Source organism: Phacochoerus africanus, chromosome 14 (genome assembly GCF_016906955.1).
Source record: "Phacochoerus africanus isolate WHEZ1 chromosome 14, ROS_Pafr_v1, whole genome shotgun sequence".
In the NCBI taxonomy this organism is placed as follows: domain Eukaryota; kingdom Metazoa; phylum Chordata; class Mammalia; order Artiodactyla; family Suidae; genus Phacochoerus; species Phacochoerus africanus.
Window position 1 is genome coordinate 52128944 of NC_062557.1, and position 25760 is coordinate 52154703.

A 25760-nucleotide genomic window follows, 5' to 3' on the forward strand; every position below is an offset into this window, starting at 1 on the left:
TAACCACTTGTCTCTCTGTTTCCCCGTTCCCGTCTGTCTGCCCCGTCCAATTTCCCTTCCCTCTGGCGCCCCTCCTCTGTATTCTTCTGTCTGTCCGTCCGTCCGTCTGTCCGTCTGTCTGTCCCTCCTCCCCGCAGGTCGGGCCTGCCTTCACCTGCTCCCGCTTCCTTCCCCTTCCCCACCCCTCGCCCCCTCCATGGAGAGGAACAGACCCCTTCCCTGTCCAGTCTAACCCAGGTCCCTCCCCGCCCCCCTCCTCCCTCCTTTCCCCCCGCCCCCTCCTCCCTCCTGGGGCGAGGGGGGCCTCCCTCCCTCTCCCCCCCCTTCTCCCTCTCTCCGAGGGGGGGGGTCCCGGGGAGGGAGGGGGGGTCCCCCGATCAGCATGTGGCTCCTGGCGCTGTGTCTGGTGGGGCTGGCGGGGGCTCAACGGGGGGGAGGGGGTCCCGGCGGCGGCGGCGGCGGCGGCGCCCCGGGCGGCCCGGGCCTGGGCCTCAGCAGCCTCGGGGAGGAGCGCTTCCCAGTGGTGAACACGGCCTACGGGCGAGTGCGCGGCGTGCGGCGCGAGCTCAACAACGAGATCCTGGGCCCCGTCGTGCAGTTCCTGGGCGTGCCCTACGCCACGCCCCCCCTGGGCGCCCGCCGCTTCCAGCCGCCCGAGGCCCCCGCCTCGTGGCCCGGCGTGCGCAACGCCACCACCCTGCCGCCCGCCTGCCCGCAGAACCTGCACGGGGCGCTGCCTGCCATCATGCTGCCCGTGTGGTTCACCGACAACCTGGAGGCGGCCGCCACCTACGTGCAGAACCAGAGCGAGGACTGCCTGTACCTCAACCTCTACGTGCCCACCGAGGACGGTAAGGGCGCAGGCACCGGCCGGGCCCCCGGTGGACACAGCCCACACACGTCCACGCAGACCCTCAGGCCACGGCTCGCTCCGGGCCGGGAGCTGGGCCCTCGTGGGTGCCCTCGGGCCATTGTGTCCCTGCAGCCTGCGCGTGCCCTCCCAGGGTGACAGGGGTCCCTGGCAGGCAATCCCAGGAATGAAGACCGCAGCCTCCCCAGAGGCTCTTTGTGCCCATAGCGAGCCGATGGCGGGGGCAGCAGGCGCTAGGCTGGGCCTGCCCACCCCCTCCCCCCAGAGGCACACACAAGGGGACACTGAGGGCAGTCTGGTGGTGGAGGCACCCCTCAGCTGCCTAGATGACTGCTCCAGCTCTGCCCCATCTCCTGCCCCCTGGCTTGTCCCCAGCCAGCACCTCCCCCTCAGGGACAGTGAGCACTCCCCCTGCTCCCCAGGCCGACAGGGAGAGACTTCCTTCTGTCCCACACAAAGCCCATCACCTGAGCTGAGTGTGCCTCTCCTCCAGGAGGCCCTGTCCCCTGATCCCTCTACACTCCTGAAGGATCAGGGAAGGCCGAGAGCCCCTCCGCTCACAGCACAGCCCCCCACCCCCCCAGAACACCTGCCCTGGGGCTCTGAGCCAGCTCTTCTTGTCATCGAACTTTCCAGTTACTACAGCACTGCTTGTAGTCCCCTGCCCACTCCCCCAGACAGTTCCCCACCTGCCAGCCTTCAGCACACGGGGGATTAATCAGAGCCACAGAACCTTCCAGCAGCCCCACAGCAGAGGGTAATCGGCAGGCCGGCAGCCACCCCTACGGACCATCTTCACAGACAGCGTCCTCGTTATCCTCGCACCCATGTCTCTACTCCAAAATACCCGACACCTCCAGAGAGACCATCCACTCCCACAACAGCCCCCACAGGCCACTCTCCAACAACTTCACACATAGCCTTGCTACCCGGCCACCTGCGTGAGGACACCGTACACACAACAGCCTCACGTCACCAGCTCAAGTTCCCACTACAGACGGCAAAAGCTCAGCTACTCAACACTCCCATCTTGTACGCAACTGAGCCAACGCTGAGCTTGCGCTCTAGTGTCCCCCGCATCAAAAGTCCCAGCATCTCCCCAAGTCCTCTCTGTGTACCCTGTCACCCACACAGACCTGTCTTCCCCAATATCCCTGCGCCCTGGTAATACCCACACATAGGCCTTCACCCCAATAACCTTGTACCTGGACCATGTGCCCCAACAGGCCACTTAAACCACAGTCCCCAAGGGTCACAGCATCTCTCAAACACGGCTTACCCCACCTCCTGCCCGAGTGTCATAGCTCAGGCTGGGACAAGACACGTAGCCACCCTCCGCTCCACTCACAGATCAAGTTCTCCAGCACCTTGCACCCTGCACCCAGAGTCCTCTCGTGCCAAGCACAGAATACCTCATGCCCCCAGTGCCCGTCACAACTGCTCCCCATATAAGCCACGCCTCCTAGTAACCCATATACACAACACCCAGAAGTGTCTACTCCAACCCTACTCGGAGTTCCCGTTGTGGCTCAGTGGAAACGAACATGACTAGTATCCATGAGGATGAGGGTTTGATCCCTGGCCTCGCTCAGTGGGTTAAGGACCCAGTGTTGCCGTGAGCTGTGGCGTAGGTCGGATCCTGCGTTGCTGTGGCTGTGGTGTAGGCCGGCAGCTGTAGCTCCCATTCGGCCCCTAGCCTGGGAACTTCCATATGCTGCAGTGAGGCCCTTAAGGGGGGCGGTGGGGGGAGCCTATTCGATTCCAAGGATTCTAATAGATCATTTAGCCCAGACCACTCACTCACCCTCCCCAGTCGCCCAGCACCCGCTCCGTGAGAACCATCCACTCTGCATTCCCCTGCTTGCTCCCAGACCACCCTACCCCAGTGCCCTCCTACCGGTGAATCATTCACTCCAGTGCCTCCAGCAGACCGTCGGGCCATCTCTGCCCTCCAGTCGTGAGCTCTCCACCCACCCCTGCTTGTAGAAGACTGTCTCCCCACCGTCACCCGCCTCAATGGGCTACCATCTCGTCCCCCCTCGTGTGAACCATCCCCCCAGCACTTCCCACCAACGGACTGTCCACCCCAACACCTCCACGCACGTTGTCCGCCCCGCCCCCGCACCACCGGCGCCCACACCTTCTGTATTTTTAACCATCTTATTGCAGACCTGCCTGGGGCCTGACACATTCAGGTGATCTCACTGAATCTTCACACCAGCTCTGGGAGGAAGAGGTTGACTCAGGCGCGTGCACACACACACACTCACACACACACACCCGCACACTTAATAGTCTCACGCGCACACACGCCCTGCCGACTTCACCCCCATCCCCATCCCCATCCTGTCGGAGGAGAACGAACAGGCCCTGATCCTCTGGGGCCCCACAGGGCCATCCTTGCCCCTTGGGAGAAGCCTTTCCCAGGCTGGCCTTGGCCTTGCCGACCCAGGCCTCCTTATGACACTGAGGAGACATCCGTCAGCCTCGGGGAACCCCTCAGGCCTGGGTTCCAGCTCTGCCTTGACCCTTCCCCCCAGTCTAAAACAATCCCAGAGCCAAACTCTGAGCATGGTCGGAAGCCTGTCCTTGACAGTGGGCACACTTTGTGAGGCACCTCCTGGCGCTTTCTGTGTCAGGCTGGCTCAGGGCACTGGGTTTCCTAGTCCTTATTTGTGGGCGGGAACCCCCAATTGGGGAGGGGGGCTTTTTGGCATTAGAGCAGGGGTTGGTGGGGGGGTGCTGGGGCCCTTGGTGGGACGTTTACCACTGGGGGGGAGGGGAGGAGAGCAGGCCTGGGTAAGGGATGAGGTTGGTGGGGGTCAGAGGGAGAAGGTGGCGTGGAGGGCAAGACCTGATGACCCCTTTCCCTGCTTCGCCCCACACCGGGGACCTGGGGTGAGAAGTCAGGCTTGTGAGTGCGGATGGAAGAGAAATGCTGGCTGGTGAGAGGCTGGGGAAGCGGAAAGGCAGCCCTCGCTGGCCTCCCCCCAGCCCTCCAGTGGGGAGCTGAGGGCTTCCAGGGGCTGCGAGCTGAGGGGCCGGGCTGCCCCCACCCTCCGTCCTGCCCTCTGCCCGCCAGATTGGCCCAGAGGACAGCAGAGTCCTTTCTGCTGCAGCCCCTCCTCTCTACAGCCTGGGGGAGCAGGCAGGTGCTGGGCGGGCCCTGAACCGGGCCCGCAGGAGGGGTGGCCCCTGGGGGGCGGGGCACAGCTGGCCTTGGGCTCCCGGGTGGGCTTCCCCTCCCCTCCCGCCCCACCTCTAACACCGTTTCATTTCCAGCAATTAGCAAACACTTGGACAAGCCAAATCCTTCCAGCCGAGTCAATAGGTCTTCAGACAGGCCTCAGCCCACTCAGGCACCCCACCCCCCCAAAACCAGCCTTTTCTTTGGGGCATGACTTTTTCTGGGGAGGGGAATGACATTGGGTTGTAGAAACGTTTTTCTCTTTTCTTGGTTTCTTTTTCTTGCAAACAAATTTTGCTTTTTTTGGCTTATTTTTTCTGCCCCTCTCCCCCCCTTTTCTGCTTTCTCTCCTCCCCTCCCCATCCACCACCTCCCCCGACCCCCATCTTTCCCCACAAAATTGTCCTTTTTTCTCTGTTTTGTGTTCCCGGTCTTAGGTCCGCTCACAAAAAAACGTGACGAGGCGACGCTCAATCCGCCAGACACAGGTAGATTTAAAAATCCCGCTGCTGCATGTGGTTGCTGATAAGAGGACACTCACGGCCCTGCCCCTAACTAAATGCCCCCCGCAGCCCTCACGGCCCCTCAGTCGTTCTCCCAACTCAAAACGAAAAAGAAAAGAAAAGAAAAATTGGTAGTAATTGGAAAAAAGAAATCTGAAAACTTCAAAAGAAATTTGAACCATGTTGGACCCACTAGAAAACTGGCAAGAAAAGCTAACCATGGCGAAAAATAAAGTGAAAAAAAGAAATTGGAATGTCAGAAAAAAAAAAAAACCAAACAAAACCGAAAACGCCAAAGAATTGGATAAAATGTTTAGCGTTTGACAGAAAAATCTGGACTGTTTCGAAACTTGCGAAATGTTACGTTTGAAAAAAAAAAAAACAATTTTAATTTGGAACAAAACAATATTTGAGAAAAAAATTAAGTTGGCAAATTGATGACACAATTGAAACATCAGAAACCTGCTACAATTTCCAAAAACCTGTCCAATGCAGACAATGCACATTTGAAGCGAATTAAAGAATTTGGAAATTTTTGCAAACAGGGCCCAATATCTTGAAGTTTCACCACAAAATTTTGAAAAAGTGCAAAGAACTTTTTTCTTTTTTTCTTTTTTTCCAAAAATGGATCTTTTTTTTTTTTTTTTTTCTTTTCTTGTTGAATCTGCCCCGAGAGCTTCTTGCTTTTTGGTTGTTGTTTTTTTCTTTCTTTCTTCTTTCTTGATCCTGTTTTTTTGTTGTTGGTTTTGAATTCTTGTTGCCCCAGCCCCCCTTCCTGCTCCTTCCCCTTCTGACTCCCCCCTCCCCCACACTGGGAGTGGAGTTGCTGGGTGGGGAGGCGTGGGGAGAACCAAGGACTTCTTAGGACAGGACCAAGGAGGGAAGGAGACAGGCCCCGAACTGTTGGAAGGCCACTCAAGGTTCAGGATCAAAGGGAAGAGAGGGACTGGGGGAGGACACAGGGCACGGCCCGACCGGGAGCTCCCCGCCAAAGTCGAGGTGGCAGAGGAGGTCCTAAGAGACACGAGAGGGTGGAGGGAAGAGTCCTAGTGACCTGGTGGTTAACCTTCTGGCAGGAGAGAAGTTTCTAGCAGGATGGGGGAGGCAGGCAGAGGCACTGGGGACCAGCTGGGTCTTGTTCAATGAGTGTCCAGGCAAGTCAGACATCACGGGTGTCAAGACAGAGGAGGGGGGTTCCCGTCGTGGCTCCGTGGTTAACGAATCCAACTAGGAACCATGAAGTTGCAGGTTCGATCCCTGGCCTCCCTCAGTGGGTTAAGGATCCGGCATTGCCATGAGCTGTGGTGTAGGTCGCAGACGCGGCTCGGATCCTGAGTTGCTGTGGCTCTGGCGTAGGCCGGCGGCTACAGCTCCGATTCAACCCCTAGCCCGGGAACCTCCATATGCTGCGGGAGCGGCCCCCAAAATGGCAAAAAGACAAAAAAAAAAAAAGAAAGAAAGAAAGAAAGAGAAGGGCTTGGGGGCCAGGGGTGATGCCACTGACCCAGGCACTGTGGCTGAATCATGGTGGAGCTGCAGGGGCGGGGACCCTGGCAAGCCCTCTCAGACTCCCCCCCCTTTCTGGAATTAGTTACCCTCAGTCAGCTCTGGAGTGCCTCGAGGGCCTCTTCCATATGGCAGCGATCATGGGATCCTGTGTGGACAAGCAAGAGAGGGCTCTAGAACCCAGGGCCCAGGCGGGTTGAGAGGGGGCGGGTCCGAGACTCGAGGGCTGTACCCCGGCTTCATTAAGCGGGCCCTTTCCCACCTTGCCTCCTCCTGCCACAGTAATTAGGCTGGGGGTTGCCATGGTAACTGGGGAGGTGACCTAGAAAGGAATTAGGGCGGGGAGGAGACCAAGCCCCCAGGGACCCTAGGGCCTGGCACCCCCTCACCCACAGACCAGGCTACCATGTGGAGCTGAGGCTTGAGGCCTGAGGCCTGAGTCTGAGGAGACGCCAGGACCCTCCCAGCATCTCTAGCTCTAGTGTCAGCCTTGGGAGCTCGCTCTTCTTAGGAGCAGGACAATTTGCTGCGTGTGTGGGGGGAAGGGGTCCCCTGGATCCAGCACATGCCCTGAGGAGGGCCACCCCCACCCCTGCCTCGGTGAGGCTTCTTGGAAGGTCTGCCCAGCATTTGGAGACGTGCAGTGGGACAGGCCCGCAAGAGGTGGGGAGGGACCTTCTGCCAGGGCTAGCTGCGGAGGGAGGGAGGGGAATCCGGTCTTGCCCCCCAGGGACGGGAGTGACATGTCCCCTGAGCTCCGGGCTGGACCTCAGCAGACCTGGGAGCTGGGCGGTGCTGCTTCTGGTCTGACTGTGTTCTTGTCCCCCACCCCCTGGCCTGCCCACCCGCCCCTGCCCCACACAGATATCCGGGATTCCGGGAAGAAGCCCGTGATGCTGTTTCTACACGGCGGCTCCTACATGGAGGGTACCGGCAACATGTTCGACGGCTCCGTCCTGGCCGCCTACGGCAACGTCATTGTAGCCACTCTCAACTACCGGCTTGGGGTGCTCGGTGAGGGTGGGCAGCCAACCCTAGGGGCCAGAGTCTGGGAGGGAGGCCTGCCAGGTGGGGTTCCTCTAAACCCAGCAGAAGCAGAATGGCTTCTGGGCTGGACAAAGCTGCCCCAGACGGGGGCAAGGGCGCCATGACACCCCCAGGGAGCTGCCTTTCTTCCTCCACTCCAGGCTTTCTCAGCACCGGGGACCAGGCTGCAAAAGGCAACTATGGGCTCCTGGACCAGATCCAGGCCCTGCGCTGGCTCAGTGAAAACATCGCCCACTTTGGGGGGGACCCCGAGCGCATCACCATCTTTGGGTCCGGGGCAGGAGCCTCCTGCGTCAACCTGCTGATCCTCTCCCACCATTCAGAAGGTACCAGCCACCTCCTCTGCCTGCCCCTCCCGTCCCCTGTCCCGTGCCCCTGAGTCTGCCAGGTCCCACTTCCCTCCCTTCCCCTGGGGCTGACACAGCCCAGCTTGAAGCCGGCCCGTCCCACCAGGGTTGTTCCAGAAGGCCATCGCCCAGAGTGGCACTGCCATTTCTAGCTGGTCTGTCAACTATCAGCCGCTCAAGTACACGCGACTGCTGGCGGCCAAGGTGGGCTGTGACCGGGAGGACAGCGCTGAGGCCGTGGAGTGTCTGCGCCGGAAGCCCTCTCGGGAGCTGGTGGACCAGGACGTGCAGCCCGCCCGGTATGGGGGTAGCAGAGGGCTGGGTCCAGGCCTCCACGCTCCTCGCTGGTTCCACGGGGGCTGAGGCGAGAGGCGCCCATGGGCTACAGGTGTTCCCATTGGCAGGGAGCGGGGGGGCTTCAGACCCGTCCGGGGGCCCGGCTTTCTCCGTGATGCTGACCCCAAGCGGGGGTGCCAGGACGTCCTTCTGGGAGGACTTCCCCAGAGGGGAAGGGCCCTAGAGGCCAAGGGCTCAGGAGGCTTTCCCTAGGGAAGAGGGCTCTTCCGAGCAGAGGGCTCAGCAGGCTGCGAGTCGAGAGGAGGCCAGCCCAGCCGGCAGGTGACGCGACCTTGACCCCTTCTCTCCAGCTACCACATCGCCTTCGGGCCGGTGGTGGACGGTGACGTCGTCCCGGATGACCCCGAGATCCTCATGCAGCAGGGAGAATTTCTCAACTACGACATGCTCATCGGGGTTAACCAAGGAGAGGGCCTCAAGTTCGTGGAGGACTCGGCAGAGAGCGAGGACGGCGTGTCTGCCAGCGCCTTCGACTTCACTGTCTCCAACTTTGTGGACAACCTGTATGGCTACCCGGAGGGCAAGGATGTGCTGCGGGAGACCATCAAGTTTATGTACACGGACTGGGCCGACAGGGACAATGGCGAGATGCGGCGCAAGACCCTGCTGGCGCTCTTTACCGACCACCAGTGGGTGGCACCGGCTGTGGCCACCGCCAAGCTGCACGCCGACTACCAGTCCCCCGTCTACTTTTACACCTTCTACCACCACTGCCAGGCCGAGGGCCGGCCCGAGTGGGCAGACGCAGCGCACGGGGACGAGCTACCCTATGTCTTCGGGGTGCCCATGGTGGGCGCCACCGACCTCTTCCCCTGCAACTTCTCCAAGAATGACGTCATGCTCAGCGCTGTGGTCATGACCTACTGGACCAACTTCGCCAAGACTGGGTGAGGGCCAGAGGGGCTGGGTGGGGCACCCCTGCAGCCCAGGGCACACACCTCCTCCATCCTCAGCCCCTTCTCTCCCGCCTTCCCACGGCCATCATCCTCCCATCAAGTCGATCCTGCCTTCTCCACTCAGACACCCGCTGTTGGAGAGTCAGAAGAGTTGGACAGAGAGGTCCCTGTCCTTGCGGGGGGCGGGGAGGGGGTGCTCACTTGGTGGCTTTGGCTCTGTGTCTGCCTCTCCTTCTCTCCCTCACCCGCCCAACCCGCTTCCCCCGCCCCGGGCGCTCCGCCCTCTGAGTGCTCCCGTCTGTCTGTGTATCTGAGGATGTGTAAGGGTTTGTGTCTGTCTGTCTCCTCATGGCTGTCTCTACCTCTCTCTCTTGAAATCCACGGATATCCTTGCTTTGATCTGACGCTCTTGGCTCACAGGCTTCCCCCTGGCTTCTCTCATGCGCCTTTGCCTCTCTGTGTCCATGCGTCTCTACCCCCTTCGGTCTCAGGTTGCGCCTCTCTCACTGGCAGTCTGTCTCTGCCCTCCCTCTGTCCCTCGGTCCTCATCCCTGGCTGTCTCTGGCAGTCTGTCCCCACCCCTATGTGTCTTCTGTCCCTGTCTCTGGCGGTTTCTCCGTCTCTTCGCATCCAGCTCTGTCTCCGTTTCTCTCTCCTGGGTTCTCGGCATCTCTGTCCGTCTCCCTCCCCCTGCTCCCACAATCAGCCCCCTTCCCGGTGGCACCACGCCCTCACTCCTCCTTTCCCTGCCCTCCTGTGCCCACAGCGACCCCAACCAGCCGGTGCCGCAGGACACCAAGTTCATCCACACCAAGCCCAACCGCTTTGAGGAGGTGGTGTGGAGCAAGTTCAACAGCAAGGAGAAGCAGTACCTGCACATTGGCTTGAAGCCGCGCGTGCGCGACAACTACCGCGCCAACAAGGTGGCCTTCTGGCTGGAGCTCGTGCCGCACCTGCACAACCTGCACACGGAGCTCTTCACCACCACCACGCGCCTGCCGCCCTACGCCACGCGCTGGCCGCCGCGCCCGCCGCCCGGCGCCCCGGGCACGCGCCGCCCGCCGCCCCCCGCCACCCTGCCGCCCGAGCCCGAGCCCGAGCCGGGCCCCCGGGCCTACGACCGCTTCCCCGGGGACTCGCGAGACTACTCCACGGAGCTCAGCGTCACGGTGGCCGTGGGCGCCTCCCTCCTCTTCCTCAACATCCTGGCCTTCGCCGCCCTGTACTACAAGCGGGACCGGCGGCAGGAGCTGCGGTGCCGGCGGCTCAGCCCCCCGGGCGGCTCGGGCTCCGGCGTGCCCGGCGGCGGCCCCCTGCTCCCGGCCGCCGGCCGCGAGCTGCCGCCGGAGGAGGAGCTGGTGTCGCTGCAGCTGAAGCGGGGCGGCGGCGTCGGGGCGGACCCTGCCGAGGCCCTGCGCCCCGCCTGCCCTCCCGACTACACCCTGGCCCTGCGCCGGGCGCCGGACGACGTGCCTCTCTTGGCCCCCGGGGCCCTGACCCTGCTGCCCAGCGGCCTGGGGCCCCCTCCTCCCCCGCCGCCCCCCTCCCTCCATCCCTTCGGGCCCTTCCCCCCGCCGCCCCCCACCGCTACCAGCCACAACAACACGCTCCCCCACCCCCACTCCACCACCAGGGTATAGGGGGCGGCTCGGGGAGGCCCCGCTCCCCAGCCCTCCCGGCCCGCGCGGAAGGCAGGGAGGAGGACTCGGCCACAGGCTTTTCCCGCGTGGAGCCGGCTCACGTCGAGGAGCGCTAGGCGGACATGGGTTTCCCCACCCGGATGCGCGTCTCTCCCCAGCAGAGAGGCCCCTTCTCCGGACCCGGGCCTTCGAACAACCGGGGGAGGGGGGTGCTTTGGGTTGTTTTTTTTTTTCCCCTCCGCCGGGACACCGGTCTCCGGGGTGTGGAGACGTGGAGTGGAAGTGTTTTCCCACGTGGAGGTTGTGCTTTCTCACGAGGGGGTGTGTTTTCCCATGTGCAGGGTGAGGTGTTTTTTTTGGCCGCCCTGGACACATGTTGGCTCCCTCCAAGAATTTCTGTGGGGATTTGTACCCCCGAATCCTGTCTCCTCATGCCTCCTCTCCCCTCCTCCCTCCCCCCCCACCCCCTGGAGACCCTGGAAGTGGTGTGTTCACAGAGAGTGACCCTTGGCCACCACATGACACAGGGTGGTGCCTGGGAAGCAGCGAGGAAATCACAGCCCCCCCCTCCCCGCCCCCACCCCAGCGAAGCATGAGTATCCCCCGTGGCACAAGTCAAGGCCTCGCCTTCCCCAGGAGACAGGCGCAGGCTCCCTGCGGGGGAAGGAGGCCCTGCCTCCCTGTGCTGCCTGGGAACCTGTCTTCCCACGGGTCCAGGACGCGTATCTGAGTGGAAACATGTTCTTGCATGTGGATGTATGTTTTCCCATGCAGACAGCCCCTTTCTCTCTGGCCCTTCCCTGCATCCTCTGGGCCTCAGGCCCCCCGCCCCCCACTTAATTTCTCCTCACACAGCAGGTGGGAACAGACCTCAAACTGACAGAAGTCGAGGGGCTGTGCAAACCCCGAGGGGGCGCCCTGCCCCTCCCTCCCCTGGAGAGGCCAAGTCGGAGGGCAGCCATGGAGCAGGGAGGAAGGGTGCGTGGCACCTGCCACGCACAGAGGCCAAGCGTGTTTGACCAAAGCCCTCCCTGAGGTCTGAGGATGGCCCTTCCCTCTGTCCTCAGACCATTGCTCCCCCCCCCTGCCAACCTGGGGAGGTGGGTTTGAGGGGGGAAAGCCCCCCAAAATGTGCCAAGGATTCCCCAGTCCTGGGCCAGGGTGGGTGCATGTGTGGGCAGGTGGGGTACAGGAGAGGAGGTGGCAGCTAAAGGGGTCCCACCTGTGTCCTTCCTCACTGTGTGTCATCCAGCCCTCTCTGCCTCCATTCTCCCCCCCCACCCTGTCCCTGTCCCCCCCTGAAGCCATCCCTTCCTGGCGTCAAAGCAGCTTCTCCCCTCAGCTGCCCACTCCTCCTTCGACCTGCCCCTCTGCCCTGGGCCTCCAGGTCTGAAGGAAAGGTGCAGGGGAGGAAGGCTTCCTGGGACAGGCTGGGGACAGCTGTGCTGGGGGACAGCTGGAGGGGACAGTGGGGGACAGGGCTTGGGGCGCTCAGCTGCAAGAATTTGATTTGAAAGGCCGTGTGTAAGGTGACGGCCCAAAGAGAAAGGGTTTGGGCCTCTGGGGAAACGAATGAAGCCGGGAAGGATTTCAAGGGACCCCAGTGGAGAGGGGGGCAAATCCTCGTTTGCGTTGGTGCCAAATTTGAGTGGGAGGTGGAGTGCTGTCTTCCACTGACGCCCGAATCCAGAATCCCTGGTCTTGGCGCCCCAGAACCTTGCCTCTCGCCCGTCCCTTCTGCCCCCACCTCCATCCGTGGAAACTTAGTTCCTTTCCCACCCCTTGCCCTGCCTGGTCTAGCTCCTCTCCAAACAGCCATGCCCTCTAAATGCTAGGGACCTGGGCCCTGAACCCTGTAGACAGATGCCCCCCAAATTGGGGCATGGGAGGGGGGCTGGGGGACCCCATGATTCAGCCACGGACTCCAATGCCCAGCCCCTCTCCCCAGACCAATTCCCTGACAGTCCCTTGTCCCCACCCCAACCCTTTGCGGCTCTGTACACATTTTTAAACCTGGCAAAAGATGAAGAGAATATTGTAAATATAAAAGTTTAACTGTTGGTTCTGCCTGCTGTTATGCTGGGCGGGGGGGGGGGGGGCGCGGGGGGCGAAAGAAACAAACCTTGGAGAAGTGACTCTGGCGACGAGGGAGGAGGCGTGGGTCCGAGCCCACAGCCCTTTCCAGTAAAGAGTCCTGAGGTCTGAGAGAAGGGGAGTGGGTGCTGGGGCAGGGTTCTCATGGTAATGGGGTGGTTGGGGGAGTTTCCGAGCCGGACCAGCTTCTGCGCAGGGGTCAGGGCCTGGCGTGAGAGGACTAGGAGGGGCTGATGGGGGCAGACACCAGACAGGCGAGAGGCCCCTGGCTGGCTCCAGGAGAGGCAGGCAAGGCCAAGGGTTTGGCCTCTGCTGCGGCCTGGCCCATGCTGGAGGGCTCAACCGTGGCTCCGGGACTCTCCCTCGTGGCACATTGTGAGGGAGCGCCCCGCACCATTGTGACCCGCTCACCCCCAGGAGCCTCTGGGACAGGAAGGGGGGCCGGTGGCTACTGCAGGCACAGCGGGCTGGGGGCCTAGGGGCCCCGGTGGCCCTAGGGACCCCCATGGCCATGGCTGAGCGGCCCCGGCCCGGGTGGGCCTCCTATCACAGCCCCAACACCAACAGCTGCCAGGACCTGGGCAGCTCCATCCTGCTGCTGCTGGGTCTCATCATCTGCATTAACATTGGCATCAATATGGTGACGCTGGTCAGGGTGGGGCCAGGTGGGAGGGTGCTGGCAGGATGGCTGGGGGGCAGGCCTGGTGGTCGGGGCCTTCCCCGGGGTCACTGTGTCCATCCCCACCTAGCTCTGGCGCAGACTCCGTGGCTTCCTACACCACGCGTTCCATGTCATTTGTGAGAAAGGTAAGTAGGGAGTGGAGGGGTGGGGGCACAGGAGGGGCGGAAAGAAGGCATTCTAGCCCTGACCTTAAGCTGGCCCCTTCCCCGGCCGCGCGCCCCTTTCAGACACCATAACTGCGCAGCTTCTCTCCCTGCGCCCTGCCTCTCCATCCCTGTAGGAGCCGGGCTCCCCTCCAGCCTCTCACCCCTCCCCGATCCACAGAAACGTCTAAGTCGTGCTCACCTTGGAAGAAGACCCAGTCCCCGAAGCAGAGCTCCCCTAGAGTCCACCTTCGATGCACCATGGACCCCGTGAAAATGACCGTGACCCCCCCACCCACTCGGCGGCATCGCCGTCGAGGCTCTTCCGCGCGCCGCGCCCACCGCCCGGTGGCCTGGGCCCCTGACACTGACGAGGACGACGATGAGAAGCCCTCCCGTCAGCACACGGCGGTCTGCTCCCACAACTGGGATCAGCCCGGGCACTGGGAAGGCTTTCAATCCACCCAGGGGTTCTGGACTCCCTGGGCCCCGGATGCTGTGGAGCCGCCCACCCAGACCATCCGCTTCCAGCACAGTGTAGAGGAAAGGCCCCTCAAAAGAGAGATGCGGTCGGAGCTGGGCCTAGAGGCCTACGTGTACCCTGTGAACCCCCCACCCCCTGGCCCTCAGGCCCTGATCCCCAAGAACAGCGGAGGGGGCGTGAGGGTGGGAGCCCAGGCAGAGCAGGAGCCGTGCTCGCCGGCCCAGCCGCCTATCCTGGGCCCAGCCCACGTCCCCGACATCCCCCGGCGCCGCTCCTCAGGCCGAATAGCCTACGATGCCAGAGACGTGAGGCGGCGACTGCGGGAGCTGACCAGGGAGGTGGAGGCCCTGTCCCACTGCTACCACCTGGGCTCCAGATCCAGCACTGCGGAGGGGACCGGGAAGGACTGGGTGTACCGTTCCCTGACAGAGAGGTGACTGGGAAAGAATAAAAACAAGAGAGAAGGTGGTTCGTGGTGCTGGGGGGGTGGGGGGGCAGGACAGGGATGGGTGCCGGGGTTGCTAAGGAAATGATCTCCCAGGCAACAGGGCCTACAGAGCCCGGAGGACCCGCATCAACCTTGGCCTCACCAGGGCCTGTCCTCAGCCCTTTCCCAGGTCCTTCTAGATGCCAAGGCTTCTGCCTGCCTCTACTGTGTTTAGTGCCCAGAGAAGCCCCCCAAAGCCCGCTCCAGATCCCCGGGTAGAACTGCACTTTGGGAAGAGCCTCACCCCCAAGGCCCCAGCCCCACAGAAATCTGATTCCTGGCAAAGGCCAGGTTTTTGCTGCAATTATGAGTGAGCCACGGTTTTTTTTTTTTTTAACGGCTGCACCTGCAGTATATGGACATTCCCAGGACAGGGTCGAATGGGAGCTGCAGCTGCCAGCCTACACCACAGCCATGGCAACACAGGATCCTTAACCCACTGAGCGAGGCCAGGGATCGAACCCGCATCCTCACGGAGACAACGTCAGGTCCCTCACCTGCTGAGCCACAGTGGGAACTCTAAGCTCTGTTCCTTTGTAAGCCCTTGTTTCTTTAGGGAGTCGTGGCTGAGAGTAAGGGTACCCGGACCCTCACTATTCCCTGGTCAGAGCCCAAAGCTGCCATGCCTTTGAACAGGCTTGGCGCAGAGGATAAATTATTGAGGACAGGTTCAAGGGCTGCTTGCTCCTAACAGTCCAGCCCTCTGTGACCTCACTCCTCTGATTCACAGGTGAGGAGGCTGAGGCTCAGCCAGGCCAGGTAACTTGCTCGTGGTCACTTGGACACCAAAGACCTGCACCTCAGCTGCAGCAATAGCAGATCCTTAACCCACTGTGCCACGAGGGACCTTCCAGTGTCACGTGGTTTTTCTTAAGATGGCAACTAACAGAGTTCCCATCGTGGCGCAGTGGTTAACGAATCCGACTAGGAACCATGAGGTTGTGGGTTCGATCCCTGGCCTTGCTCAGTGGGTTAAGGATCCGGCGTTGCCATGAGCTGTGGTGTAGGTCGCAGACGCAGCTCGGATCCCGTGTGGCTGTGGCTGTGGCTCTGGCGTAGGCCGGCAGCTACAGCTCCGATTAGACCCCTAGCCTGGGAACCTCCATATGCCATGGTCATGGCCCTTAAAAAAGGCAAAAAGACACACACACACACACACACAAAAATGGCAACTAACCATTTTCCAGCTTGGAGAAGTGGCTCTATGGAAGGGCAGTAGGTTAGGAAAACGAAACCGTGGTTAGGGGTCATCTCTGGCAAAGGCGGCAACCTCAGCAGTGTGGCAGTCAGGCTTGCTCTGAAGCAAAGGGGCCAAGGGGCTCCGTGACCACCCCTGGGCTGCCATCCACGGCCAGGAAAAGGGGTGGGGGGGACGTGTGCTCGAGGGATGATGACAGTGAAATGAGCAGGGCGGGGAGGGAGTGGTGCAGCAGGGTGACCCCAGAGGGGACTCTTACTGTCCCCCATCCATCTAGTCACCCTCGCAGCTGGCCCCAAGCAGGTGTGAGTGGGGAGTCCCAACAGGCTAGGAAAGCTGCCAAAGGGTCGCAAAAGGATGAAATGGAGGACATCCTTGATGCACGAGTCAGTCCTCCACGAAGACTGCCAACCGTAGCTACCGCCGTCTTCAAACTGAGCTAAGCAAGCCCCTGTGCAGACAGACAGACTGAACTCTGGGGTCTCTGGGGACTGGGCTCTGAGTGGGAGCCAGGACAGAGGTGGCCACACACAGGGCCAGCTGAGTGGCTGAAAGACTTGCCCCCTCCGCATTGTGACTCCCTGCAATGGGCCTCATTGTGACCCTGCTCCCTCACCTGTTGGTAGGTGTCCCCAGGTCCCGGCATGGGTGCAGTGTGGGTCAGGGCCGGTGGGGGGGGGGCGGCCCACGTGGCCCTAGGACCCCCCCACCATGGAAAATCAGCTCTGGCATGACCACCTGGGGTGCTGCCATCAATACCAAGAAAGCACCCAGATCGCCGAGGACCTTCTCCTGCTGCTGCTTGGGCTCGTTGTCCTTGTCAACATAGGCGTCAACATGGCAACTGTGGTCAGTGATGCCCCCGGCTGAAGATGGTGGTGGTGGAGGGTGGGTGCCAGCTGCAGCCCGTACCCCCCCGCCTGCAGGCCCGGCCTTGGCTGGGAGGGGAGTGGGAGTGGAGAGCCTGGCCTTCATTCCCACCCGCCCTACCCCACCCCCAGATGTGGCAGGGGCTCCAGAATGTCTTAGACAAGATCGCCCATTGGACTAATGACAAAAGTAAGTACGGCCGAGAAATAGGGGGCACCCTGCCCCCGCCACTCCTGAGGCCCCAGAAACCCAGGCCCCAGCGCTCCCAACCCTGACCCCTTCTGTCCCTCGCCCCGCCCTCACAGACTCTTGCCTCCCCCAGATGAAGTCTTGCAGGCTTGTGAAAGGTCCCCCAAATATCCACCAGCCAAGGCCCACGATGTCCACCTCCACTGCACCCTGGACCCTGTAGAAGTGAAAATGGCCCAGCCCACTCGCTCCTCCTCTTTCTCCTACCACCACCTCTGCAACCGCAGCCGCCGCCGCCGCCGCCGCCGAAGCCGCTGCCGACCCCCCCACCGCCCCAGATGCAGCCGCAGCCGCAGCCGCAGCCGCAGCCGCCGCGCCTGCAGCCACCAGCGGAGGCCAAAGACCCACAGACGGTTCCCCTACAGCCGCTCGGTCTTCCGTAGGCCACGTGACAGCCACAAGATGGCACAACTGCGGCCGGTGTCCTCCTTTGATCCGGAGGACCTGGACTCCTACCTGGAGGAGGAGGACCTTCCCCCCCCACGTCCCAAGTACCCGCCGGGGGGTTGGGGAGGAGGGCTCTACCCGCAGATGGGCCTGCCCTCCAACGTGGGGCTCTGGGGCCGCCAGGGTGGGATCCTGGCCAGCCTGCCGCCACCCTCTCTCTACCTGTCACCCGAGCTGCGCCGCCTGCCCAAGCGTGTGGAGGCCAAGTCGGAACTGAGGCTGCAGTCCTACGGGCCCCCCTACTCACCGTCCCGCATCTGGGGCAACGTGGAGGCCGAGCAGTGGACCTCGTCTCTGCCGCCCCCCCGCCGGCTGCCCCCAAACCCCTCCTGGGTCCCTGGGGGGCACAGCCCTTACCCCTCACGGGGCCAGCTCCAGTATGACTCCTGGGACCAGCGGCGGCGTGGCCTGGAGGGCTCTGAGCCTCCATCCGCCCTCGTGACCCGGGGCTCCCGGCCCGAAGCCCGGGAGCACTCATCCCCCCAGTCCCCCCGGCGGAGCCTCCCTGGCCAGCCGCACGGGCAGCCCAACCGCAGTCCCCACCCATCCACGGGACACTTGATCTACTCCCGGGATCCCCACGAGGTGCGGCGCCGGGGAGCCGAGTGGGCGGAGGCGCTGCCCACCCGGCACCCTCTGACCACCTCCACCTCGCTCACCATGCTGGGCGAGGCCTCGTACCAGCGGGCCCCAGCTCCCAGCTCAGCCCTGCTCCTGCGCTCCTCCCAGCCGCTCCCCGAAGTCCAGGCGACGGAGCCTCCCCCACCCCCGCCCACCTTCATGCCACTCAGCCGGAACCCAGGGGGCAATGCCAACCACCAGGTGTACGACAGCCTGGAGCTGAAGCGACAAGTGCAGGAGAGCAGAGCGCGTGCCAACTCGCTGCCACCTTCCACCTCGGCCTCCAGACCCTCTCTGCACAGGAGCAGGAAAATTAACTGACCAGCTGATGGGGGTGGGGGGCGGGCGCAGACGGAGGAATAAAGAGCAACAGAGTCCAGGAAACACGAGTCGGCTGTGGCTTGGAAGCGCCACTCGTTCTGCCAGCCTGAGTCCCCTGCCCTTGGCTTCCTGACATGAGAGGCCAAGGTCCCCTTGGTTGAGGGGCCACAGTCCCGCCAGCAGGCCCCTCCTGGTCCTACCCCAGGCTAAGTGGATTGGCCTCGGTAGCTCCAAACCACTGCGCAGGTCCTCTGAGTCTCAGCAACTCCCTGTCCCCAAAGAGCCTCAGACAAGAAGCTGGTTCCAGACTTGGAGGTGCCACCTCTGGGCAGATCTGGGTCCCCGCCCCGTGAAGGGCATGAAGGCCAAGGCTCTGGATCCCGGCCAGGCTTTTCCCTGGGCTCTGAGGCCAAGGTCTTCTAGTCTCAGGATTGCTGGGTCAAGGCGATGAAGTGTATTTGAACAAGTGAGTGAACGGGCGGCGAGGGAATAATTGACCGAGAGACAGGAGGCGTGCTGGCCGCTGGGCCCCGTTTGACTGTCCTGGCTCAGGTGACCCAAACCCGGTTACCAGGGGATGCCACCCAGAGGCCTCCTGTTCCTCCCCCTCCCTCATTGTGACCCCAACGCCCTCCCCATTATGACCCAGTCCCTCTCCCCCTCCCCCACCAAAGGAGTCTGGCTCCCAGTGAGTATGTGGGGGCCAGGGGGCCCAGGTAGTCCTGGGACCCCCGGCCATGGGTGAGCGAACCCACCACGGAGCCCAGGCGTGCTCTGGCACCAACCCCAGGAAGTGCCAGGACCTAGGAGACTCGATTCTTCTGATTCTGGGCAGCTTCATCTTGCTCAATGTTGGGATCAATGTGGTGACTCTGGTCAGGGCAAGATCTGGGCAGCAGGGTTGGGGGAGCCCTGGGGTCTCAAAGGGGCCGAGGCGGGAGGGCTGCTGGGGTGTGGCCGGACAAGCGTTGGCCTTTCAGGGCTCACCCTGCTCCCGGACCCTCCCCTCCCCTGCTTCCCCCAGCTCTGGAGGCATCTGAAGAGCTCCTTGCGGACCCTTTTCCGTCATTTTTTCCCCAAAGGTGAGTGAGCCCCAGCCTGGGCTTAGGGGATGTGGGTCGGGCCCTTTCTTGTGTCCTATCCCGATGCTCGGCCCCTCCGGAACCCAGGCCCTGTCCCCTCCTGGCTCTCCCCGCAGACAAGCAATCCGTCTGTATAGGCGGTCATCCCACGTGCACGCGATGCTCCGTGGACCCCAAGAACCTGTGCTCCAGAGTCTCCTCCCGCTTCCACCGTCGCCCCAGCTGCTTGCTCGGGCACCCTAGCCACCTCGACTCCTGGATACCAGACACCAATGAGGAGAAGGCTTCTAGGTGCTGCTGGATGCCGCCTCAGTGTGGACACGCTGGGGCTCCCATGGAGGCTCCATGGGGGCTGTGGAAGGAGGGGATGATGGGAGCTGGGGAGGCCCCTCAGGTCACAGCCTTGAAGGCCCAAGCCACCTTTTTCTCCAGGCAAGATGCAACTTCCAAGTGCCGCAGAGTGAGCAAGGTGGACATGGTTCCACTCCGCCTGCCCCAAGAGAGCAAGACTAAGACCCCAGACCATGACCCAGCCCGAGTCCCGGCCCCGGCCCAGACCCACTCCCCAGTCCGGCCCCCTGGGCACTCTCCTGCCAAGGCCCAGATCTCCTCAGCCCAGCCCCCTGAGCACGCCCCACCCCAGGCCCAGTCCTGCTCCCCGCTCCACCCCCCCGAGCACACCCCACCCCAGGCCCAGTCCTGCTCCCCGCCCCACCCCCCCGAGCACGCCCCATCCCAGGCCCAGTCCTGCTCCCCGCTCCACCCCCCTGAGCACTCTCCATCCCAGGCCCAGACCCAGTCCTCAGCCCTCACCCCTGAGCACAGTCCTGCCCAGGTCCATGGCCCTGAGAACACTGCCACCCACACCCCAGCCCAGGCCCAAGCCCAGACCCCATCGCCTGCCTCAGCCCAGTCCCTGGGCCCCACCCCTGCCTGCAGCCATGCTCCTCCAGCCTATACCCACACCCACACCCTGGTCCCTCCCCCAACTTCTGCTCCTGCTCCTGCTCCTGCCCCAGCCCCTCCACCAGCACCTGTCCCAGTCTCTGCCACGACCCCCGTCCCAGCTCTGGTCATGGCTCTGACTACCCCTCCAGTCCCGCCCACCACCCCTACCCACATCCTAACTTCTATTCCCTCTACGTTGTCTGGCTTCAGCCAAGGCCTCTCCACGGGCCATGTGGTCTACGATGCCCGCAGGGTAAAGCAGAACTTATTCCATGTGTGTCCCCCTCAGAGCTCTGAGTGCTCCAGGAAGGACTTGGGTACCCTCTCCAGGCCCCAAGAGGGGCGGAGTCTGGTGAGCTCTGGTACGGCTGAGCAAACATTGAAGCAGTGTAATGGGGACAGTGCCCAGCCCCCCCCAGGATCCATATTGGGGTACCTGGAGCTGGGGAATATGGAATGGAAGATCTCAAATGATGCCAAAGACAAATTTGTACAGCCCAAGACTTTCCCTTACTGCAGCTTCCATCCTTGCAGCTCTGAGAAGAGAAACCCAGACTCCCAGGCTCTAGTCTACCCCAAATTCCTGGTCTACTCCAAGGATGCTGCACCTTCTCAACCTTGCTTCCATTCTCCAGCCAGTGCCTGGACCTCAGCGGGCACTGGGCCGCCACCGTGCACCCTTTCTCTGCCTCTTGTTTCTCCCAGATCCTTTATCCTTCAACACAACCACCCCCAGAAGCCCTCCACCTTCGTACAGACTCCTGCCTTTCCCCCAGCCTCCAAGTCGCCTCAGTCTGTCCTCTCTTCCCAGGGCCCCATCCCTCCCCAGGTCTCTACCATTTCCCAGACTCCAAAGCAGCCCCAATCCCCCAAAGTTCATGAGAGTCTAGGCCTCACCCAAGATTCTGGCCTTCAGAGGACCCCAGGCCCTTCGAAAGACTCTAGCGTTCCCAGAAACCCAGGCCTTACTCCGAATCCAGGCCTCCCCAAGAACCCAGGCCTTACCCAAGACCCAGGTCTACACAGGAACCCAGGCCTTACCCAAGACCCTTATCTCTGCAAGAATCAAAGTCTTTCCCAAGACTCCGACCCTCACAAGAATCCAGTCATTACCCAAGATTCTGGCTCCCAAAAGAGCTTAGGTTCTACTCAAGAGGCATGTTTCTTTCGGAGCCCGTGTCTCCCCCAAACCTCTGGTCTCCACAAGAACACACCGTTTCTCCAAACTTCTGATATTCAGAGGAGCTCTGGAGTCTATAGAAATCTAGAACAAAACCAAGAGAGGGTACTCTATAAAAGCCAAGAGCTCTCTCAACCAACCAGCCTCCATAATAGCCCACATCCTTCTCAAGATTCTGGGTGTTACAAGAGCACAGGTAATGCCCAAGATATAGGAATCTCTAGGAGTCTAGATTCTGGGCCACAGAAGAGTCCATACTCTGCCCAAGACCCTGGAGCCAAGAAGAACTCAGGCCTTTCCCAGGAATCTGGTCTTCATAAGAGCCCAGGCCTTGTCCAAACCTCTGGCCTCCATAAGTGCTCAGGCCTTACCCAAGACTCCGGAGACTACAAGAATCCAGGGCTTACTCAAAATTCTGGACTCACCAGGAGCCAAGGCCTTACTCAAGGTTCTGATATCCATAAGAATCCGGCTCTTCCCCAAGCCACTGAAGTCAAAAGGAGATGTGGCCTTACCCAAGATGTTGGAATTTGCAAGAGCCCAGAGCATACCCATGACCCTAATGTCCACAGGTACCCAGGAATTAATAGAGATCCTGGCCCTCGCAAGGGCCCAGTCCAGACCCAAGACTCTGGCCTCCCCAAGGACTCCGGCCTTCCCAAGGGATCAGGCCTTCCCAAGGACTCGGGCCTCATCCCACATCCTGTCTTCCACCAGAACCCAGGTCTCACTCCAGGAACTGACACGGTCCCAGTCTTGGGCCTACATCAGACCCGAACGTCTTTTATACCTGAGGCGCTTCCTCGAAAGGAGGGTGCAGAGCGGCACGTACCATGGCCTTCTGTCCGTCCAGGTCAGAACTCCTGCTCTCCCAAGGCTCAGGTCATCTACAATGACCTGCAAACCTTCTCAGAGGTACCTGTGCTAATTGAGCTGCAGTCATCCTCCCGGCGAGCAGGCAGCCAGGACTGGGTGTACCACCCTGCGGATACAGCTCTGCCAGCCTGCCAGAACTACCGCCAGATGTCTATGCCTCCCAAAGCCAACTGGAAGCCCTACTGCCCTGGGTCGGGCACCCGGGTAGGGCATGTGATCTTTGACGCCCGCCAGAGACAGTTTGGGGGGGCCCAGGACAAGTGCGAAGCTCTGTCTCCCAGGCGCCTTTGCAGAGAGACACCCAGCAACTTACCAGGGACCATTAAGGAGTGGGGATATCAGTGTGTGATGAGACCCTTGGGAAAAGAGGGGGCAGATGTGCATGAGGAATAAAGAGGCAAAGAGACGTACCCTGTGCTTGCTTGAGGCCATCCGCCCCAGCCCCAGCCCATGGAAACCATCCCTGCTTCCCCTCCACAGCTGCATGACTCAGCCCATTATCCCCAAGGCCCTAGAGCTGCACTGTCCATCAAAGTAGCCACTAGCCAAATATGCCTTTGAGAATGTACATTCATTAAAATTTTAAAAATTTAGGCGTTCCTGTCGTGGAGCAGTGGTTAACGAATCCGACTAGGAACCATGAGGTGGCGGGTTCAACCCTTGGCCTCGCTCAGTGGGTTAAGGATCCGGCATTGCTGTGGCTGTGGTGTTGGCCGGCAGCTGTAGCTCCGATTAGACCCCCAGCCTGTGAACCTCCATGTGCCACAAGGGCAGCCCTAAAAAGCAAAAAACAAAAACAAAAACAAAAAAAGCGTTTGGAGGACTTTAGCTTTCCTTGTCACCCATCCCCAGCATTTAAGGCTCCCACAGACAACTTGGTTCATTTTTTTTTTCTTTTTCTGTTTAATGGCCAGGCCCATGGCCTAGGGAAACTCCTCGGCCAGGGATTGAATACCCATGCCACAGCTGCAGCAACACCAGATCCTTTAACCCACTATGCCAGAGTGGGGATAAAACCTGCGCTTCGGTAACCACATTCAGTGCCAAGCCACTGCAGTAGGATTCTTTTGTTTGTTTGTTTTTTGGGTTTTCTTTTGTCTTTTTTCACCTTTTCTAGAGCTACTCCCCAGGCATATGGAGGTTCCCAGGCTAGGGGTCTAATTGGAGCTATAGCTGCTGGCCTACACTACAGCAACAGCAATGCAGGATCTGAGCCGCATCTGCAACCTACACCACAGCTCACGGCACACTGAATAAGGGCAAGGATCGAACCCGCAACCTCATGGTTCCTAGTCGGATTCGTTAACCACTGCGCCACGACGGGAACTCCCTGCAGTAGGATTCTTAACCCACTGCGCCACAGCAGGAACTCCAGAACTCAGTTCTTTTTAGGATATCTCAGAAGCCACTCTCTGGGGAGGAATAAGCTGTAGGGATGGACGCCCGGTGCCTGATTTCCCCAGACAGTGGGAAAGAGCCTAGGCTTCAGGTTCCCTGATCTGGTCTCTTGGGTCATACCCAGATGTGTGGAAACTTGCCTCCCCCGTTCTGGGCTGTGTTCGGGGCTCTTGGTTAGTGATGGAGAGATGACCTCTCTTTGTCAATGACTAGGAACCTCTGAGATTTAGGCTCCCCAAACTGAGCTTAGGGTCTGAGTCCCCTCCTTTACAGGCCTCTAATTTTTCCAGGTGTCTCCACTTAATTTTTGCCCATGAACTTAGGCCTAGTTCACTATAGAAGCAGATCTCTGGGAATTCCTGTCATGGCTCAGCGGAAACAAATCTGATTAATATCCATAAGGAGGCAGATTTGATCCCTGGCCTTGCTCATTGGGTTAAGGATCTGGTGTTGGCGTGCTCTGGTGTAGGTTGCAGACATGGCTCAGATTTGGCATTGCTGTGGCTGTGGTGAAGGCCAGAAGCTACAACTCCTATTCGACCCCTAGCCTGGGAAACTCCATATGCTGCGGGTGTGGCCCTAAAAAGACCAAAAAAATTTTTTTAAAAATTTTTTAAAGAAATAGGTCTCTGGGAAAAAGGAAGACAAGAATTCCTGGTCTAGGAGTTCCCATCGTGACGCAGCAGAAACAAATCCGACTAGGAACCATGAGGTTGTGGGTTCGATCCTTGGTCTCACTCTGTGGGTTAAGGATCCGGTGTGGCTGTGAGCTGTGTTGTAGGTCGAAGATGCGGCTCGGATCTGACATTGCTGTGGCTGTGGTGTAGGCCAGCAGCTACAGCTCTAATTAGACCCTAGCCTGGGAACCTCTGTATGCCACGGGCATAGCCCTAAAAAGACAAAAAAATAATAATAATAATAATTCCTGGCATAGCATGAATTGGTCTGATCTGTGAGCCTACCTCTGGTTTCCTATCTTTCTGTCCTATTTTTCTGGCTCCTAGTTTTATCCTGGACTTAAACTGTGCTCATGAGAGCACTGGTGACTGAAAGCAATTTCCTTCCCCTGATAATTTTCCATTGTCCTGCTCTAGCCCAGCTGGGAGGCTCCTCTGGACTTGATCTTCAGTCCTGGTAACTCTTCCGTGTATACAGATGAGCTGCAAGATTCCAAAGTGTTTTCCCTGCCACCATTCATGTGTGTCGGAGGCGGGCATCACTCATATGTGTCCCTTCCCTGAGTTGGATGTCCATCCCTGGGTCGCTACCTGTATGGTCTTAACTAACACTTCTACCATAATTCCAAGGTGCTATGTCCCCACGCAGCTGGAGAGTCCCCTTCCAACACCTCTCTGGCTCGGCTCTGACCTTGGACAAGTCATGTGCAAGGCTTTCAAGGCTATTGTCTCATCTCTAAAATGAAATGAGAGGAGTTCCCGTCGTGGCTCAGTGGTTAACAAATTTGACTAGGAACCACGAGGTTGCGGGTTCGATCCCTGGCCTTGTTCAGTTTGTTAAGGCTCCGGCCTTGCCGTGCGTGAGCTGTGGTGTAGGTCGCAGACATGGCTCAGATCCTGCGCTGCTGTGGCTCTGGTGTAGGCCGGCGGCTACAGCTCCGATTTGACCCCTAGTCTGGGAACCTCCATGTGCCGAGGGAGCAGCCCTAGAAAAGGCAGAAAGACAAAAATAAAATAAAATAAAATGAAGTGAGAACTGAATGGAAGAACCCTTCTAGATTTAGGTGACCAGGACTCCTCTACTGACACGTGAGACTTAAAGGCCCTTGTTTCTCCCCAGGCCCTAGGGTACGTCCCCCACAGTTTTTATTTTATTTTATTTTTCGGCATTTTAGGGCCACACGTGTGGCATGTGGAGGTTCCCAGGCTAAGGGTCAAATCAGAGCTGTAGCCGCCGGCCTACACCACAGCCACAACAACGTGAGATCTGAGCCGCATCTGCTACCTACACCACAGGCTCACAGCAACGCCGAATCCTTAACCCACTGAGCGACACCAGGGATCGAACCTACATCCTCATGGATCCTAGTTGGTATCGTTAACTGCTGAGCCACGAAGGGAACTCCTGTCCCCATTATTGTTTGCTATTCAGATCCATCCTATTATGCCTCCGCTCTAACTCCACGAGTTTGTGTGGGGTTGACCTGGGCTTGGAAAGACACAGAACAGTTTATCCCCATAGAAACTACAACTTCCATCAGGCACTTCAACGGAACAGGAAATGATGTGGGGGCGTGGCCCCAACGCCCTGGTAGCTTGGAAGACAAACTACAACTCCCAGGATGGCCTTGAGATCTCAGTCGAGCGGA

General features: G+C 60.3%; 4 protein-coding genes across 4 annotated transcripts; all 4 read left to right on the plus strand.

The window, feature by feature from the left end:
- The first annotated feature begins 314 nt into the window (after nt 1-314).
- NLGN2 (neuroligin 2) lies at nt 315-12414 on the plus strand. Its single transcript, XM_047757696.1, has 7 exons — nt 315-851; nt 4496-4546; nt 6932-7081; nt 7255-7440; nt 7568-7760; nt 8109-8705; nt 9481-12414. The coding sequence occupies exons 1-7, from the start codon at nt 383-385 to the stop codon at nt 10352-10354; spliced, it is 2520 nt and encodes an 839-aa protein (XP_047613652.1). The 5' UTR covers nt 315-382; the 3' UTR covers nt 10355-12414.
- A 472-nt stretch (nt 12415-12886) lies between these two features.
- On the plus strand, nt 12887-14226 carry SPEM1 (spermatid maturation 1). The gene is made up of 3 exons (XM_047756580.1): nt 12887-13097; nt 13198-13255; nt 13455-14226. The coding sequence occupies exons 1-3, from the start codon at nt 12954-12956 to the stop codon at nt 14192-14194; spliced, it is 942 nt and encodes a 313-aa protein (XP_047612536.1). The 5' UTR covers nt 12887-12953; the 3' UTR covers nt 14195-14226.
- A 1927-nt stretch (nt 14227-16153) lies between these two features.
- SPEM2 (SPEM family member 2) lies at nt 16154-17950 on the plus strand. Its single transcript, XM_047757994.1, has 3 exons — nt 16154-16291; nt 16444-16501; nt 16635-17950. Exons 1-3 carry the CDS (start codon nt 16154-16156, stop codon nt 17948-17950), a joined length of 1512 nt encoding a protein of 503 aa, XP_047613950.1.
- A 737-nt stretch (nt 17951-18687) lies between these two features.
- SPEM3 (SPEM family member 3) lies at nt 18688-22385 on the plus strand. The gene is given in 4 exon segments (XM_047756826.1): nt 18688-18825; nt 18975-19032; nt 19149-22345; nt 22347-22385. Coding segments are annotated over 4 exon segments (3432 nt in total).
- The last annotated feature ends 3375 nt before the right edge of the window (nt 22386-25760 follow it).